This window comes from Pseudorca crassidens, chromosome 11, assembly GCF_039906515.1.
Source record: "Pseudorca crassidens isolate mPseCra1 chromosome 11, mPseCra1.hap1, whole genome shotgun sequence".
In the NCBI taxonomy this organism is placed as follows: Eukaryota; Metazoa; Chordata; class Mammalia; order Artiodactyla; family Delphinidae; genus Pseudorca; species Pseudorca crassidens.
The window spans coordinates 68,046,041-68,065,955 of NC_090306.1; the positions used below are offsets into that span (position 1 = coordinate 68,046,041).

The 19,915-nt window shown below is 35.7% G+C and overlaps 1 protein-coding gene across 1 annotated transcript in view; it reads left to right on the forward strand.

The window, feature by feature from the left end:
* The window catches only part of OTOGL (otogelin like), a 149,428-nt gene that overhangs the window by 21,773 nt on the left and 107,740 nt on the right, over nt 1-19,915 (forward strand). The window contains 8 exon segments of the mRNA XM_067697438.1: nt 2,489-2,694; nt 8,003-8,130; nt 8,491-8,597; nt 15,365-15,471; nt 16,300-16,425; nt 17,682-17,790; nt 18,842-18,888; nt 19,620-19,765. Coding sequence (XP_067553539.1) covers nt 2,489-2,694; nt 8,003-8,130; nt 8,491-8,597; nt 15,365-15,471; nt 16,300-16,425; nt 17,682-17,790; nt 18,842-18,888; nt 19,620-19,765 — 976 coding nt within the window.

The window sequence follows — 19,915 nt, forward strand, 5'->3', positions numbered from 1 at the left end:
ATCTAAATAAGTATAGAAATACTCAATTTTAAGTTGCCCCCCCCATCCTTGACACACTCTCTATCCCTTTTCTCTGCTTAATATTTCTCCTTCATGTCATCTAGCATAGTACATATTTTAGTTACATTTCATCATAAATTTTATTAACTGTCTTCCTCTAATGGGATATATTTCATGAGGGCAGGTATTTTTTGTGTTTTGGCTGACTTATGCTGAGAAAAGTAAATTGTGTGATAGCACAATTCTATCCATCATGCAGAATTCGCCAGCAAGTGTTTGAACCATGGGCATTTTTTCCAGGGCAATGGCTGTACCAACCTATGTACTTTTTTTTCAGTTTAGATTCCTCAAGAGGCAGCAGATGATAGCAGGAAGGGCTTTGGATGAAGCACCAGGGGAGCCAGGCACTGACCCAGGTTTTTTCATAGTCAGGCAACCCCAAGCAGCCCCTCTGCCTCTCTTGGGCTTATTTTCTTCATCAATTGGGTTCTGTACTTTTCATTTTCTTATAAAAGAAAGATTATCAGTTTGAAGGGGAAGGCAATGCACTTACATATGTGTTCCTTGGAGCTGAATTTAAACAGTGGTTTAGGATTTTTATATGGGATTTGGGGTAACATAGTGGGCACTTAAAAATTATTGTTTTGTAAAACAAAAACGCCATTTAAGTAGATTTTCAAGAATACTAACCCTTTGTTAAATATAGGACATAATATTTAAATTTTAACTCAGAAAAAATATTTCTTTGAAGATTTCCATTTGTATAATAGAAAGAAGATGGTTCGTATTATTCAGCTAAATTGCTTATAATAATGCTATACTGGGCCTAGGGCCTATCTCATAGCAGATGCTAGATAAATGTTTACCAAAATGAAGTCAAATGTGTTTGGCTCTGCACATCATACTTTACCTTTCTGGACTTCAGTTCTCTCCCCTGTGAAATGCAGGGTTTTGGTACATATGAACCTGTGAATAATTTTCAGTATTAATCTGTGCATTCAGTTTAGTTTGCATTGTTAATGTTTCAAGTTGCATGGAGGTTTTCTTAAATTTATGGGAGATTATCTAACTTGTAGTATCATCACCCATCTCTACTAGCATCTTTTAATGTATAGACATTTGGATAATCACAGTTATGCACGTTTTGTTTTCAAAAATTGTGTATTTATTCAAATTTACTATGAAAGAGATCAAGTGACAAATGACCAAACCAAGGAACACCTGCAAAAGAAAAACTATACCTTGCCGCAGTGAACATCCCATTGCTATGGAATATCTTTATCAAACATGACTCACTTTTTTCAAGTATAGCTTTTATAAACTTGCAAACTTAAACAATATTATTCGTACTAACTTTTACTAGGAATTGAAAATGAATTTCTTATGTTTATCATTTTTAATAATAATAGATTATGACAGTAAAGTCATTTATTCTGTGGTGTAAATTTTAGTTATTTTCCTATTATAAATCTTATGACTAAAAAAATTATCTGCACACATACTTGTGCAAATGATTACAGATATTTTGAATTGTTTCTTTAGGGACTATCCCTATGTTAATGAGTATGTTTAATTTTATAGTTTTTATTTCATGTAGCCATGTTCTTTCTGGAAAGGCACTCACTAATTTGAAGTTTTTGAGAGAAATGTATGAATGTACCTACTAACCTCTCACCTCACATTATTCACTTAGCCTGACTAGTTTTCTTCTGTCCTCTTATGTCTCTCATTTCCTCTGTATGTGTACATGCTTGTGAAAAATGGAAAGAATAGACATTGGATCAGGAGTTTAAATATTCAATGTGACCCTTGCTTAAATAGACCAAATTGTATGCAACTTAAAAATTATGAATATAATCCTTACAAATACTGTATGGAAAGTATTTTTTATTCCTAATAATATACTTTGCAGCATTAAAAATAAAAAATTATAATTAACATGGCTTTTTCTTTTGGAAAACAATGACTTGTACCAAGGTGACATTTTGGGGATAGAAGCTCTTATTTCTTTACAGCCAAGTTTGAAACAAAATTAAACAAAATCATCACTCAGAAATGTGTTTACATACTTTGAGTATTGTTTGTTCTTACTTCAAAATTGTTGAGCAGCATTTTTAGATTATCTTAAACTCTCTAGATAAAAATATAAATACATTCAGCTCTCATTATTCTAAATAGACAAGGTTATTTTCCAGATTTTAAAAATCACTGACATTTAGCAGAAGTGTGCTTTTGGTTGGTTGAAAGAAGCATCCAATTATAAGTATAAAATCTTAATCAGTATGCAAAAATAGGTATCATTTTTACTCTCTTTTTATTTCAACATTAAAATTTCAAAAATGTTGAAAATCTAACTGCATAGTTTATTCAATAATTTTGAATAATAATTATCTTTTATTTAATTCTCATTCACTTCAAGAAAGAAATAGATCATCTGTAATTGATGTTTCATCATAATTCTTAGATTGCCTTTGTTCTATTTTTCAAGTTTAACATTGCCTCAGACAATTGGACAGGTTTTCATTGAGAAACTAGCTGACTATATTCTGGTGAAAACAACCTTTGGTTTTTCATTGGCTTGGGATGGAATATCTGGAATTTACCTGAAGCTGTCTGAGGAGCATAAAGGGAAATCATGTGGCCTATGTGCAAACTACAATGACATTCAATCTGATGATTTCATCATTCAGCAAGGTAAGTGGAGCAGAAGAAATGGGTGGGTACTTCTGAGCTCTTCTTCCTTCACTGATCACTCTGTTTATACCCAGAAGGGTACAACTTGTCCTAGGTTGGGTAAAAATGGTAGCTATCGCTTGCCTGCTTATGTGATTTTAAGTGAAGCTTGAACAGGAAAATATTTTTGTGTCATTCTTGAAAGCCATGAGCTAGCTTACATTTGCTAAATTAATACAAGTCAGGTCTTACTCATGTAACAAATACTAACTGAGCATTTACTTTGTGTCTGGCACTGTTGTAGGAGCTTGGGATATATCAGTGGAAAAAAAAAAGCTTCTCCCTTCTTGGGGCTTATATCAACATTTTAGTGATTCAGACCCATTTGGGGCAAACTTGTCTACTTTTGGGCAACAGATATTTTGCTTCCAGTCTTGATAGGAATAAATTAAATGACTTCCATGTAATAGTTTTGTAAATACAATAAAATGTGAGCAGAATTGATAAAAGTTGAGTAATAACTTGGAATGGTTTTTATCATGTATAATAATGTACATATCATTCATTCATCTATTTATTCTAAGTCATGAAACTGATCCCAGTGAGCTGTTAAAAATGGGTTTTGTTTCAATATGGGTACTAGTTTGCAGTGGCAACAAAATAGGAGAATTACAGGACACAATCATGATTTAGGTCCACATATAAATGTGCAATAAAAAAGAATACTGTTCTTAGTACCAGAAGACCTACCTGGCTTTGAATCTTGTTCAGCTCTTACAAGTTTTATAATTTGAGGCATCTCAGTTAATCTCTCTGATACTCAGTTTCTTCAGCTGTTAAATAGGGATTAAAATAATTTGGAACACAGAGCATTGTTAATAATAGCATAGCTTGATACCATTTAGTAATAGTTAATATGAGTACATAGCTATATTATGCCCAACTCTTACAACATCCTGTAAAGTGGGTGTATTTTCTTAATTTTACAATGAGGACACAAGGTGATGTGCCCAATGTAACACAGCTTGTAAATGGTGTTATCAGAGTTGAGTTAACAGATCCAGCTGGCTCCCAATTCTATTCTTAGATAAATGTGAGAGAAACTGACTTTTAATCTGTAAAGCGCTATATAATACTGTTTGTTTTATATTATAAAATTAATAGAGGAGAGTTGCCCATATGTTGTGTTTTAAGGGAATGAAAATCCTACTTAGAGTGTGGGTTCTGGAGTCAGAATGTGGGATTCATATTCTGCTTTGCCACTTGTTAAACTTTCTAAGTTTAATGATATACTAGTAGTGTATACTTCATAGAGTTGCAAGGATTAAATGAGGTAATCCCTGTAAAATACTTAGTACAGTGTCTCGCTTGGCACATAGTTAATACTGAATACATTTTAGCTAATTTATTATCATCTCCAAGTGTTCTCAATGAGCCTATAATGGAGCTAACGTGAAAATGTTTGATTAAAGACATTGCTTTAAGAGGCCCTTGTCAAAATGCAAACATTTTCCCAGGATGCATAATGCTTCATCAGTATTAGTTTACTAGTAGCTAAAGAGCAGGGCTTCAAGGAGTCAATTTTCTTACATGCAAAATGGAGATAATAATAATGACCCTTAGAGCTTCCTAGCCTCTGAGAATCTAATGAGAAAATGTAAGTGAAAGTGTTTAAAAGTCTGTGAGCACAGTACAAATGTACAGTATTGTACATTTCATCACGAAATGGTGTTTTGCATCCGGTTGGGTATTTAGAATGAGAGAGTTCACAAACTTGGAATCTTGAGACTATATTAGGAAGTAGGGTTTTGGACGTAGGCAGAACCAATCAGATGGCAGCTATTGATTTCTTTTTCTTCTGTATCAAAGCTTTATGAAAAAAATAATACTCAATTCAATTCTCAATGTTAGAGTTAAAGACTGCCATGGGCAACTTCCCTGGGAACATCTAGGGAACATGGTATAGAAGTTGGGATAGAAAATAGCATCCGCTCTTGTTAGAGGCAGAGAGACTCAGATTAGGATTTGTGTTAAGAGTCAGACAGACTTTGATAACCTGGAACATAAAATGGTTGCTTACAGTGAGATAATTGGGCAGCAGGCAGAGGGGTGTTAGCAGATTATTTGTGGGAGAAGACCGGAAGGAGGCAATTTGACTGAATTACGGCTGAACTGGCAGAAGGCAAGAAGGACCCTGGAAAGTATATGGAAGGAGCCTAAAGAGAGATTTCAGCTTTTTCACTATTTTATTTAGTGCACAGAGTAAAGCAGAATGATAAAAAAACTAACTTATGATAATTTATAAAGATGTGACTAGAACCTGCTTTCCGATTTTCTCTCATACCGTAATAATGCAAGAATACGTCTACAGGTGAGCTGTATTACCTTTAGCTTAAAGATGCCTAGTATTTTCTTGAAACTCAGCCTGTACTTTGCTGATTAGATAAATCTTTAGAGGCAGAGAGGGAGTTTGATTGAATCCCATTGAATTAATAATTTCTTAAAAGTGATTAAAATTGTATTTCTCTCTGCATTCCTATGCATTCTTCAGGCATGACTTCACAAAGAAATGAGCCTTTTCAGAATTTCTGTAGATATAGAAATATTTAAATTTGTTGTCTAGTTGAGATTCTGGTTCCATAATTCATGTCTATGGCTAGCTACTCATAGAAGCCCTGATTTACTCTTGTTTTTCCCAGCATAATAATTACTACTGCCTCTCTTTCACTCTTAGAAGTGTTCCAATATGGACAGTAAATTGCTCCGTTTGTAGTACATTTTATATGAAACATTTTAATTTTAGTTTTGCAGGCTCCCGGACCACCAACTAATATGGATTTAAAGTCTCATAGTAACTAACATTTGTGACTTTTTTGTTAATGCAATGTAGTGAAAACAGCTAAATATGTGGTTAAAAGCTGGAATTAAAGTGAACTCTAAGGGATTGCCCAGGTTGTTTAGTTACATTAAAATTTGTGCATAAATATGGAAATATGTGGGCCTTTAGGAAATATTTTTGATTCTGCAGACCTTTAAAAGTATGATGATGCTTTGAAATGAAATGTGACTATAAATTTACTTAAAAGGAACATCAGTTTTTCCTTTTAAAAATAAGTATATTTGGCTTTCCTGGTGGCACAGTGGTTGAGAGTCCGCCTGCCGATGCAGGGGATACGGGTTCGTGCCCCTGTCCGGGAAGATCCCACATGCCGCGGAGTGGCTGGGCCCGTGAGCCATGGCCACTGAGCCTGCGCGTCCGGAGCCTGTGCTCTGCAGTGGGTGAGGCCGCAACAGTGAGAGGCCCGGGTACCGCTAATTAATAAATAAATAAATAAATAAATAAATAAATAAATAAATAAATAAATAAATAAATAAATAAAATATTAGGGCTTCCCTGGTGGTGCAGTGGTTGAGAGTTCGCCTGCCGATGCAGGGGACACGGGTTCGTGCCCCGGTCCGGGAAGATCCCACATGCCGCGGAGCGGCTGGGCCCGTGAGCCATGGCCGCTGAGCCTGCGCGTCCGGAGCCTGTGCTCCGCAACAGGAGAGGCCACAGCAGTGAGAGGCCCGTGTAACGCAAAAACAAAAAAAAAAAAATTAAAAAAAAATAAAAATAAGTATATTAGACCAGACCCATGCTTGGTTCAGGGTATAGCATTTCCAACAATATCAGAGATAATAAAGTGGACCAAACATCTAGGACTCTAATAATCTATTTAATAAATATGGAAAACTCCCTTGTATTTATTCGTTCACTTATTTAGCAAATATATTTTGGGCACCTACTCTATACCAGATAGTAAACTAGGGATCCAGCAATAGGACCGCTTAGACAAGCTCTCTCCCTTCATGTAGTAGAAGGCAAAATAAATAGACAAATTAAAATATAATTTTTGTGAGCAATAGCAGCCATTAAAGAAGGGGGAAAAGGAGACTAAGTGACAGAACAGTGTATGTTTGGTAGGTCTAGATCATGTGCCGGAGAAGGCTTCTCTGAGGAGGTCATATTAAATAGATGTCCACATGAAGTAAGGGAGACAGCAGAGGGAAGATTGGGGTGGGGGAAGAGTGATTTTGAAGGAGGAGATGCAAGAGCAAAAGCAGGAACAGGGTGGAAATGAGCTTGAGTGAAGAACATTATAAAGCTTGTATGATTGGAGTAGGCTGAGCAAAAATAGGAGTGGAAGATGTAGGAGGGATAGGGTGGGGTAGAGTGGGTGAAACAGGTGGGGAGTTGGGGGAGTGCAGAGGCCAGATCAAAAAAGTCTTCCAGGCCCCTGTAAAATTTGGGATTTTATACTAAGAGAGCAAAGCGTTCTTATAGATGAACTTTAACAGTCTTCCCCAAAATTGGTAATAGTAAGTAGACATCTTCCTATCTTGAAGATGCCGAGATAGAATGGTGAACCATTTGGCTTGCAGTTTTTGATTCTAGTGGTGCAGTAGCTTGTCATCGCTGGTGGACCTGTGGCTGTGTAAATCTCAGTGGTAGAGATGCTAACACTCAAACATGAAGGCTGTCAGATGGAACTTTGAGATGTCATCTAGTTTGGGTCTGCGGAGTCCTTGAGATTGCAGATTCAGCCCTTGTCTGAACGTGGGGCAGGATTAATTTTCATGTCAGACCCTGAACTTGTCCTCAGGCCAGATAGAAGGCCCAGAGTGCTCACCACCAACTGCCTGTTTGTTGCTGCTGCATAGTAGCTCCTGAATCTTGCCTCTGAATAATGCTGGGATGGTATCAGGATTCCTAATCTGTCCCAAGCATCTTTAGAAACACTATTCATCATATTCCAATGGAATGAATTCACTTCTTAGTACCCTCTTCTCCAGGTGTCTTTTCCATTTTTTCATTGTCTGTATGAGCATCCTCTGAAATCTCCACAAGGGCTCTAGGTACCCCAAAAATGGAGCTACAGTTTTAGTAAGGTTCTGACTTATGTCAAATAGAATGAGAGGGCTGTCTGAAAATTTTCATACCAAACTTTGACTTATGTTTCTTAATTTTATGCATATTTTTTCTCCTCTCTGCATTATAAACTGCAGGCTTAACTGGTATTCATTTTGTACCACTCACTTTTCAACCCTTCCCCATTTTGCTTCAATGAAGTTTGCTTTCTCTCTCCAATGGTATTAACTTTTATTTGGTACTTAAACTTTGTTCAATTTATTTTTATTATGCTGAAGTAATGTTATAGTCTAATATCATTGGTAATTATAAAGCTATTGAGTTTAACTTTTTGACCAGGAAGTTTATGTTGATGAACTGTGTCTTTGTGGAAAGTGATCCTATTATACATATTTTTTTGTATGTGTTTGTGTGAAATAGAGGACTATACAGAAGACATTGCTATGTTTGCAAATAGTTGGTTGGTGCAAACTCCAGATGACCCCAAATGTGTACCCACACCCTCAGATTTTCCAAATCCATGCTCCAGTGGAATGCCAGCATTTGAGGTAAATATGATGTGAAAAATTTAGGCATGTTGGATACACCACACATATACTGTATTTGTATATTTAACACTAAGCATTCTTAGCGTGAATACTACATAAACACTATTAAAATCAGGAAATGTAATGCAACAAGAATAACTTAATGATTATTTCAAAAATGGTGACTACAATGAGTTTCATAAAAGTAGTACTCATTATAAAAATATGTAGTTAGAAAAATGTTGTTTAAAATTTATAAGCCTACATACTTTCTCTTTCCTAGTAAGAACAGAGTGTCTTGCAAACAGATCAGCAGAAAAAAATGAGAGTACAAGCATATCATTCAGTATGTTCTGCTGACCGCCATCTTTTTCTGCATAGGCAATCTTCTTCAAGTGTCAGATACTGTTGCAGTTTCCCTTTTTGAGCTGCCATGAATATATTGATCCATATTTATATATTGCCAGCTGTGTTAATGATCTTTGCAAGTAAGTGAAATGATTTTATTTGCAATAAAATTTTCTTTATCCAAAAGAAGAGCAAAAACAATTGTGTAACTTCATCATCTCAGCAGTTCACAAAATGTAATGGGAAATGTAAAACATACACTGTACTAACAGCTATTAAAATCTTACTGGATAACAGGTACAGTCTGAGTGTTTTATATTAACAGCATGAACAGAGTACATTAGTTCTTATACACTTTTTGTGCCACTGATCCCTTTTGGGAATCTAGAGAGGCTATAGGCTCTTTTCAAAATAGTGTTTTGAAATGCACAAAATAAAGCATTTAAGATTACAAGGGAACTAATTATATTGAAATAGAATTACTGAAATAGTAAATGAAATGAATTTCTGATCCATGTGCTCTTTTATGTGCATTTCAGGTCTAATAACTAATGTAGTTTGATATAGTGATGAGTATAAACAATATTTTGAGATATCTGCAACAATTAAATGAGAAATGAAAATATGGAAAAATGAGATATGAGTTACATTGATGACAAAGTTACAGATTCTGCTAAGAACATTGTGATGTGTTGCCCATGTGTGTAACTGAAAGAAGTGCTAAATATCAGCTGGAGATTAGCAAAAATAAACATGTAGTATTTTTCACATCCAAGGGCACAGACTCTTGCCTTCACTCCCGGGTTAAGAACACGTAGACTAAGGTGGTTGTCTAGGGAACAAATTCAGTGAGACTCATCATAACGTGTTCATCAATGTAGAACTTATAAATTACCCATTACTGAGGTGAAGTCCTTTTTATTTTAGTTTTTCAAAAGTTTACCAAGTGAAAGATACATGTACCCTGATATTCATAGCAGCACTATTAACAATCGCCAAGACATGGAAGCAACCTAAGTGTCCATCGACAGATGAGTGCATAAAGAAGATGTGGTATTTATATACAATGGAATACTAGCCATAAAAAGAATGTAATAATGCCGTTTGCAGCAACATGGGTGGATCTAGAGATTATCAGACTAAGTGAAGTAAGTCAGAAAGAGAAAGACAAATACTATATGGTATCACTTATTGTGGAATCTAAAATATGACACAGGTTAACTTATTTACAAAACAGAAACAAAGACATAGAAAACAAACTTGTGGTTACCAAAGGGGAAAGGGGGTGGGGAGGGATAAATTAGGAGTTTGTGATTAGCAGATACAAAATACTGTATATAAAATAAACAACAAGGTCCTGTACAGAGCAGGGAACTATATTTAATATCCTGTAATAAACCATAATGGAAAAGAATATGAAAAATAATATGTATATATATGTATAACTGAATCACTTCGCTGTACACCAGAAACTAACACAACATGTAAATCAACTATACTTCAATTAAAAAAAATTACCAAGTGTATGTGATTAGCTATCTTGAATGTTTGAGAATATCTCAAGAAATTTTTATGTTTGCATCTTTTAAGTATCCCAAGAAGTTTAAATGGTACATGGGAACATTGCTGTAAAGGACCAAACTAATTTTTGGTTGAGTAAAACCACTGAAATTATATCTTGGGTAGCTTGTTAAGAGGTCTAAGTTTATCAAAAGTGAAAACAGAGAGGAAAGGTTGAGGTAGTGTGAAGTTATTTATAATCACTCTGCTTTAATTAAATTAAGATTATTATAAAAATAATGAATGTAATAATATTTTCCAGATATTAAAATGAGATTGTTTGGGAAACTTCTTAATTTTGAATAAAGTACAGTTATACCTTTATTTGTATGTATAGTCTCAGGGATTTCTGAACTAATGCAGGAGCTTTGAAAGAGCATTCCCTCTGCCTAAAATATTGAGTACTGACCTTGATATTTTATAACATTCTGTCCTCTATTTGGTTTTATTTTTCATTTAAGTGCTATATTGTTCTATCTCTGTTCTATCACTTAGGCTCTTTTTGAGGACTCTGTAGGTAGTCCATTGTCCTTATTTAGCCATCTATATGGAATTAACAATTGTTCTTATTCCATGATGACTCATTCTGGGACCATTCTCCAACAGTCTTCTCACTTGTCTTATCATCTTTAGCACTCGTTTCTCAGGTAGGCTGAAGTGAAGGATCACTTGGCAGATCCAGAAAAGTCAGTCGCCATTTATTATTTGGGATATTGTTTGGTTGCTTCAAAAGCATCAGTGGCTTCGATTCAATTGAATGCTTATATTTCTCCATTGACTCAGTGATACTATTGCTATGTCATCCCCCAGGGCCTAGGGTATTATTTTCAATTTCATTGTCAAAACTGGCTCACCACTGCCATGCTCATATTTTAACCCTTAGGAAGGGAGAAAAGGAAATAGAGGGCTGTCAGCATTTTTAAGGAAGTGATGTGGAAGTTTCATGCACATTCTCACTTTTAACCCTTTGGTCAGAACTTAGAAACATGGGCCATACCTAGAAGTAAGGACAGCTGAGAAATGTTGTCCTTGCCTGGGCAGCCATATGCCCAGCAAAAACTTGCAGGTTCTAATACTGAAAAGAAGAGGGAACTGGGCATGAAAGGTAGCTGACCATACCTACTTCATCTGAAATTTCATCATTAAGAAGTTAACATTTTTGTCTTTTGAAATTTTGATGTATTTAGGCTTTGGATTTCAAAACCTAATGGCTTTCTTTAGGGCAAATAAAAACAGCAGGATGGTGAAACACCTTTTACTGGTTGAAATCAGCTGACACCTTAAGATACATATCTGAGGTGAAGAGGCAGGGCAGAGCAGGCAGGTAATACCAAAGAAAGGGCTTTATAATGGAATAAGTGGGCATTGATAAAATGGAAGTGAGAAGGTACCAGGGTTAGCCTTTCACTCCCCTCAATATTTCACCCAGGACTATACCTACCTACATTCTTTTTCCCCTAAAGGAGAGTCTCTTCATTTCTTATGTTAAAAGACTGCCTACAGGGATCCTATACCATGATTATATAATTGTGAATCTGCTGAACACAAATTAATTTCCTGCTTGGATTATGATAGTGTATTGAATTCAATTCAACACATTTTCTGAGTGTTTTTTCCGAGTTGAGCATTGTGCCACATCTTGGTGAAATAGAAACAATTTATTATGTTGATTTTTAAATTTTTTTTCTTTAAACCCACATTTGTTTATTTATTTATTTTTGTCTGTGTTGGGTCTTCGTTTCTGTGCGAGGGCTTTCTCTAGTTGTGGCAAGCGGGGGCCACTCTTCATCGCAGCACGCGGGCCTCTCACAATCGTGGCCTCTCTTGTTGCAGAGCACAGGCTCCAGACGCGCAGGCTCAGTAGTTGTGGCTCACGGGCCCAGTTGCTCCGTGGCATGTGGGATCCTCCCAGACCAGGGCTCGAACCCGTGTCCCCTGCACTAGCAGGCAGACTCTCAACGACTGCACCACCAGGGAAGCCCTATTATGTTGATTTTTAATTTATTTTATTTTTAAATTTTTTGTTGAAGTATAGTTGATTTACAATATTATATTAGTTTCAGGTGTACAGCATAGTGATTCAATATGTTTATAAATTATACTCCATTTAGCATTATTATAAAATATTGACTATATTCTCTATGCTGTACATTACATCCTTATATCTTATTTATTTTATACCTAGTAGTTTATACCTCTTCATTCCCTTCTCCTATCTTGCCCCGCCCCTCATCCCTCTCCCCAGTGGTAGCCACTAGTTTGTTCTCTGTGAATCTCTTTCTGTTTTGTTATATTCATTCATTTCTTTTATTTTTTTAGATTCCACATATAAGTGAAAACACAGTATTTTCTTTTTCTGTCTTATTTCACTAAGCATAACACCCTTCAAGTCCATCCACGTTTTTGCAAATGGCAAAATTTTATTCTTTTTTATGGCTGTGTAATGTTCCATTTGTAATATTCCATAATATCTTCTTTATTCATTCATCTTTGATGGAAACTTAGGCTGCTTCCGTATCTTGGCTATTGTAAGTAATGCTACTATGGCAAAACAAATTCGGGGTGTTTACAGAACACAAAAAAAGTGTTGCTGGGCATGGTGAATGGGATAGAGAGAGGAGATGAAGTTAGAGAAGTAGGCAGAGCCTAGATTACCTAGAGTCTTAGGGCTCATAGTAAGGAGTATGAATCTTTGCTTGATCTTATTTCATACAACTTGACTATTCTCAGCAGATCTGAATTTGCCCTTTGCCTTATCTCTTACCCTACTCTGCTTATTCTGGGTAGGCTGACTGTGCTTTAGCCTGAATTATGTCAGAATGTCAGTTAGTTCATTTGGGATATAATAAATCTGGGGGGAGGGTGTAGTACAAAATGAAAATGCAAGGCCCCCTGTTAAAAACATTGTTGAGAATTTCAAGATAGTGACAGCAGAGTGTGAAACCGAGTACAGGGTCCAGCTAAGTGAAGGGTCTTTTTTTTTTTTTTAATTAATTTATTTATTTATTTTTGTTTTTTATTTATTTATTTTTTTGCGGTACGCGGGCCTCTCACTGTTGTGGCCTCTCCCGTTGCGGAGCAACAGGCTCCGGACGCGCAGGCTCACTGGCCATGGCTCACGGGCCCAGCCGCTCCGCGGCACGTGGGATCTTCCCGGACCGGGGCACGAACCTGTGTGCCCTGCATCGGCAGGCGGACTCCCAACCACTGCGCCACCAGGGAAGCCCTGAAGGGTCTTTTTAAGAGCAGGGCCTTGTGTGACTGACTACACAGGTCACATTCCCATAAAGCTGGCCCTGATCTTGATAAATGCTGCTGAAAAAAATGAATGCCTTCTACTGATGAAAAAAAAACAATGCTGCTGTGAACATTGATGTGCATATATCTTTTTGAATTAGTGCTTTTGTTTTCTTCAAATATATACCCAGGAGTGGAATTGCTGGGTCATAGGGTAGTTCTATTTTCAGTTTTTTGAGGAACTTTCATTCTCTTTTGCATAGTGACTGCCCCAATTTACATTCCCACCAACAGTTTACTAGAGTTCCCTTTTCTCCACATCTTCACCAACGTTTGTTATTTTTTTGACAACAGCCATTCTGACAGGTGTGAAGTGGTAATCTCATTGTGGTTTTGATTTGCATTTCCCTGATGATTAGTGATGGTGAGCATCTTTTCATGTGTCTGTTGGCCATCAAAACAAAAAACAATTTAGAAATAGTCCCTGTCCTAGGAACTCAGATTCTAATGGGGCAGAGAAACAAACCTTCAGCAATTATACATGCTTTAAAATGCAAAGTGCAGTGAATGTGGAGGAGAGAACTACTAACTTTATCAGGTAGTGCCTAGAGGAGCTGACAGCTGAGTTGGAATTTGAAGGATGATACATTACCAGTTCTTGAACTTGTCGTGTTTCTGCTTCTAAGAATGCTAAACTTAGCAGCAAGGAAATGCTTCTAATTTTGCCACACCCAAATCAATTGATTTATTGATAAAAACAACTATTGTTTAATGTTCATTTTCCCTATTAAAGTTCACATCCAAAATGGAAAAATAAGCTTATTTTCCCCTCAGTAAATTGCAATAATAATTTCTTTCTTGCCCGATTGTTGTTTTTATGCAATGCCAAATGTAATATGCCCAGTACAGTTCCTAGCATTACATAGTCACAGTAAATAGTAGCTATTTGAATAATAGTTGCATTGGGTTGGAAAGCCAATATTCAGTTACTTTGTTAGTTTTCAGAGCCTCCATTAATTGTAGGAAACAATGCACATATTTAAAGTAAATCATAGATTTTAATGTCTTTCTAGGAATTCAACAGTTTTAACTTACCTTGTTTTTCAGAGACTTTTCTTATTCGGAGGTTTAGAATATTTTCTGAGTTTCTGAAGTTTATATGCTCAGTCCTTTTTCCTTCTAAAGCTCAGTTAATTGGACTAGATAAGCTTCATGACTCAATTACAGTAGCACAGGATAAGTGCAATTTGAGACTGGTGGCTTTGGCTTTTACAACAGAGATACTGAAAATGCTAAGGCTCACAAAATACAACATTCGTAAGGTCATTATCTTGAAAGATATTTAACTATTTAATTTTGAGTTTCAGTTGGGTTGAAAAACAAGCCCACTACCTTATAAACCCTGTTTATTTTATAGATGCCTTGTTAATCTGCTTTGGGAATTGGCAGACCTCTTATATTTGTTTGGAGGAGTTTCTAAGGTGATTATAAGAAAATACTTAAAGGTTATTCACTCTTGGCAGCATTATAAAAGTAACTAGCTTTAGTAATTTAAACCTGAAAGAATTAAAAATCTTCTTTTAAATCTTAAATTAAATGCTATTTATTTAATCTTTCAAAAGTTCTGCAGGTTATTAGTATTGGTTTTATTCCAGCATGTATACTATCAAGAGCATGGTATCTTAGAAATAATTTTCATATTGGTTGTTTTTGCTGTGATAGAATTTTGTCTGTTCTAATAGGATTTGTTAAATTCTGAAAGATCTAGGATGCTTTGTGTGGGAACAAAAAAATACAAGGATTCTGGAAAGAACATCATAATTAAAATAGAAATCTTTTTCAGTATAGGTACTCCCTTGAATCAAATGAAAAGTGGCCAAATTATTGAAAGATGAAACAATTTACCTAGGCCTTTTTAGCTGGGATCCCATGTTTATCTGTTTTCTGCATTATTGTACGTAACATATTATAATGTATTATATACAAGCTGACATCAGCTAATATTAGAATATTCACCACATACTCAGCATTTCTTGAGATCAGGAGCTCAAAGGTATGGTTTCTGTCAATATTTCCTGTGTGATATTGGATCTGTCTTTTCACTTTTCAGAACTCACGATGATGAGACCTATTGTCGAGCAGCCACCGAGTATGCTAGAGCCTGTTCCCATGCTGGCTACCCTATTCAAGACTGGAGAGATGACTTTCCAGCATGCAGTATGTTTCATTATTTTCCAGCCCTGTGCACCTCTATTAATTTTAGGCTTATCCTAGTACTCAAAACTTACCCTAGTGCTCAAAACTAATGAATTGCAAATACTTGTTATTGATGCAATAATGTTGGTAAACTTTTGCATACTTTTAAAACACTGTAATCTCTGTCTTTCTGTGTCTGCCTTACTTCACTTAGTATGATAATCTCTAGGTCAATCCATATTGCTGCAAATGGCATTATTTCATTCTTTTTTATGACTGAGTAATATTCCATTTTGTGTGTGTGTGTGTGTGTGTGTGTGTGTGTGTGTGTGTGTGTATACACCACATCTCCTTAAGACAAATATCATATGATGTTGCTTATATGTGGAATCTAAAAGAAAAAAAAAGACACAAATGAACTTATTCCAAAACAGAAAGAGAGTCACAGACACAGAAAACAAACTTATGGTTACCAAAGGGGAAATGGAGGTGGGGGAGGGATAAATTAGGAGGCTGGGATTAACATATATACACTACTATGTATAAAATAGATAACCAACAGGGATCTACTATAGCACAGGGAACTATACTCAATATTATGTAATAACCTATAAGGGAAAAGAATATGTATATATATATGTATATGTGTATATATATATATATATATATATATACACATATATATATAATATATATCTCTGAATCACTGTACTGTACACCTGAAATGTATACAATATTGTAAATCAACTATACTTCAATAAAAAATTAAAAAAAACCCAAAAACCCCACTGTAATCTTTTTGAGTGTTGAATAAAGTTGATTTACAGCTCGCCTGTTTGCCCATTTTAGTTGATAAATGTGATGACAGCTTTGTCCATCGGGATTGTATCAGTTGTTGCCCACCAACCTGCACATTTGAGGACCAATGTCTTGGGAGTAATCTCCATTGTCTTGACGGATGTTACTGCGCGGATGGTAAGTGCTTCATGAAAGAAACCATGTCTGCACTCCTGGAAACTAGTACCCCTGTGATCCAAGAATCATATCTTAATGTCATCTCTCAGGATGATAGGGCTGTTGTGATTTTCTATCCTTGTAGGATTTGATCCTTGAAGTGACTAGAAGGAATGGCTGCTTTTCTTTAGTAAAAGCCTTATTCCTTTGCAAATTTCCTTGGAAGTTTGGAACTTTGTCTTGAAGTTACCCATGGCAGATCTTTTGTTCTCTTGAGTATTTAAAGATATTTAATAATTTATATACTTTCATTTTTTAAAGATGAAATCAAGTTCAGAAAAAAAAAAACCTTCACATTTTGGCAGTACAAGATTTTAGTCCTGATGTAGTTTTAATATTTGAAATTAGAAGTAACATAGTAAGTGATAGAAACGGGATTTAAATCTGCTATACTGATAGACATTTATAAGAACATTGAGGATTTACTCAAACCCTTTTATTTTTACAGATTAAAAAAAAATAGAATCCCAGAGATGTTAAGTGATTTTCCCACTGTCATACACTTAATATGACTGAGGACTACTTGGAATCAGATCTGTTGACCTCAGTCCATTGTTCTGTCAGTGCTACTCTAAGTGCTTTGGACCCGTGCCAGGCCTAAACTGTTTGTTACCAGCCAGTGATGAGATAAGGAGTTTGCACCAGAATATAAATCCGTGCACCAAAATATAAGTCAATGCTTCCTTCATCTAGAGAGTCTTACTCTGAAAACCAGATCAGCTGAATCAAACAGTGTGCTTAGTAACACTGGTTCGACCACCTTTCCTCATTAGAGAGAAGTACTAAATGCAGTTCTACTGTACTAACCCTTTGAGAAGCACTGCTTGGCTCTTTATTATCTGTGTGATGATAGTGTAAATCTCTCACTTTGACATAAACAGAAATAAAACCAAAAATATACTTTCTCCCTCTTCTCCTCCCCTCTTCCCTCAAAAGCAAAGAGACATTAGTTGCCCTAATTTTGTACTGTGAATCTTGAATTTCTGATGGCAAGTCATGGGATAAGAAAGTTGAAAACCACTGAAATAGACCCTTATAAGGTAGCTACTGATTGAGACAGAGCAAGGCTGTTGGTAACCTCCTTGAAAGTAAAGAAACTTGTTATTTCCAGCACATAGTGTAAGCAAGTGTTCAATAAAAGTTGGTTGAATTATTATATTCAAAGAATACAATCTTTATTATTTATTTTGTGAATTTGATATGTTTTTCTTAAATAGGCCTCATAATGGAAAATGGGACTTGCATCTCCTTGGAAAATTGCCCATGCAGTTTTCATGGATTAGCTTATTCAGTTGGTTCAAAAATTGAACAAGAATGTACTGAATGGTATGTGATTAATGTACAGCTAATTATTTCTGGATACTTGACTAGTTGACCATTTTACCATGACATATGTTTAAAGAAATATACTTTTTATTGATTTTTCTTCCAAAAATTCCAAGACACAGTTTTCCTTTTATTTAAAGCCTTACAGGGACAGGGTGGTGGGGGGAACATCTATATTTTCTTTTATGATGTAATTCTCCTCACTTCCCTTGGTAGTTCTATAAAATCTTATATCCATGTGATGAACTGTTGAATTGTCTTGTTATTCATAATCACCAATTTGCACAAACTTTTACCTTTAGAACTTGATGGTTCTCTTGGCCTTCTCTATTGAGTACCTTAAAAAGTGACTATCCAGTTTTTGGCCATGATTAGAGACTTTTAGAAATTCTTCTTAAATTAGCTAACTAAAACTATTATAGCCAAAGATTAAATCCCTTCAGGGCAATCTAAAAAGAAACAGAGGTGTAAATGTCTTTAGGCAATTTTCCCTTAGGTGTCTGTGTATATAACTGAAATGCAATTGAAAACTAACCCTGCTCTTAGATACTGATTTGAGTTCCTGCCATTCTGAGACTGCTTCTGTCCTCCAAAATTCATACCTGTTTGATGGTAGAAGGCAGAATTTATCTTACAAAGGGAATATCTTTTCTCTCTCCTTAATGTCTGATGATGCTCAAAGCCAACTTTTAAAATTTTTAGTAGATGAGTTAACTTATTAATCTTAACCTCTCTCTATATATTTCTCTAATGATGTGGGTAAATACTTTATTGTGTGTGACCTTTTTTGGTTTAATCAATGAGGGAAGGACAGAAACAGAAGTTCTCTGCTTAGTGTTTTTGTTCTTGACTAATGCAATAAATAATAATTTAGGTGCTTGCCAGTCCAAATGTATCAGTTAATTGAACTTTTGGAGAGATATTTTTCAAGTCAGATTATTCCGAACCTAAAAAACATGATACATTTTGGTTACATTTACCAATACGTTATTGCAAATATTCATACAGTTTCTCTATACAATTAGATTAATATTTTTATCATTTCATTTAGTGTATGTGTTGGTGGAGTTTGGAACTGCACTGAGCATGACTGCCCAGGTAATCTTTTAAAATGTTTTTAAAGACAATGTCTTGATTTTCTTGAAATTGAGGAGGAAGCTAGCACTGATTTTTGTAAGGTCATCTCATATAAATGCAATGATTTCTAAATCCAGATATTAAGAGGATAGTGGAAAATTGAATAAATGATAGCTCTGAGCAGACAGCTTTGGGAAAAATTTACTAAAATAGTAGAAATATTCTAAAAAATATGTGGGACAGGTATCATTTAATAAATTTTAAGTTAAATTGAATAACATAATTTAGTAAGTTTGTCAAACACTTTAGTTATTCTTTTTGATACCTAAAAATTTATCCTAAGTTGACCTACTTCTTTTTAAGAATAAACATAATTTCTTCTTCCTTCTCCTTTTCTCCTTCTTCTTCTCCTTCCCCTTCTTCTCCTTCTCCTTCCTCTTCTTCTTCTTCTCCTCCTCCCCCGTCCCCTCCCCTCCCCTCCCCCTCCCCTCCCCTCCCCTCCCCCTCCCCCTCCTCCTCCTCCTCCTTCTTCTTCTTTTCTTCCTCTTCCTCTTCTTCCTCCTCTACTTCTTCTTCCTCTTCTTCTTCTACTTCTCCTTCTCCTTCTTCTCCTTCCTCTTCTTCCTCTTCTCCTTGCTCTGCTTTGCTCCCCTTTGCTCCCCCTTCTCCCCCTTCTCCTCCTTCTCCTCTTCCCCCCCCCCCCCGACCTCCTCCTCCTCCTCCTTCTTCTTCTTCTTTTTCTTTTTTGGTAGTTCAATGCTCTGTTGTAGGTGATTCTCATTTTACTACTTTTGATGGTCGACATTATTCTTTCATTGGAATGTGCCAATACATCCTTGTAAAAGGAACTGGAAAAGATAAATTCACAATTACTTTACAGAAAGCTCACTGTGAGCAGGTAAGAACATTTCAAAATGACCAGAGGAATGTTCATTTTTTTTGACTCAAACTTCTTATCTCGGTTAAGAATGGTAACATGAATGGGTATAGTTATTTTCTTCAAAAATAGGACACCACTGATTGTTAAGATGCATCATTATTCTATATA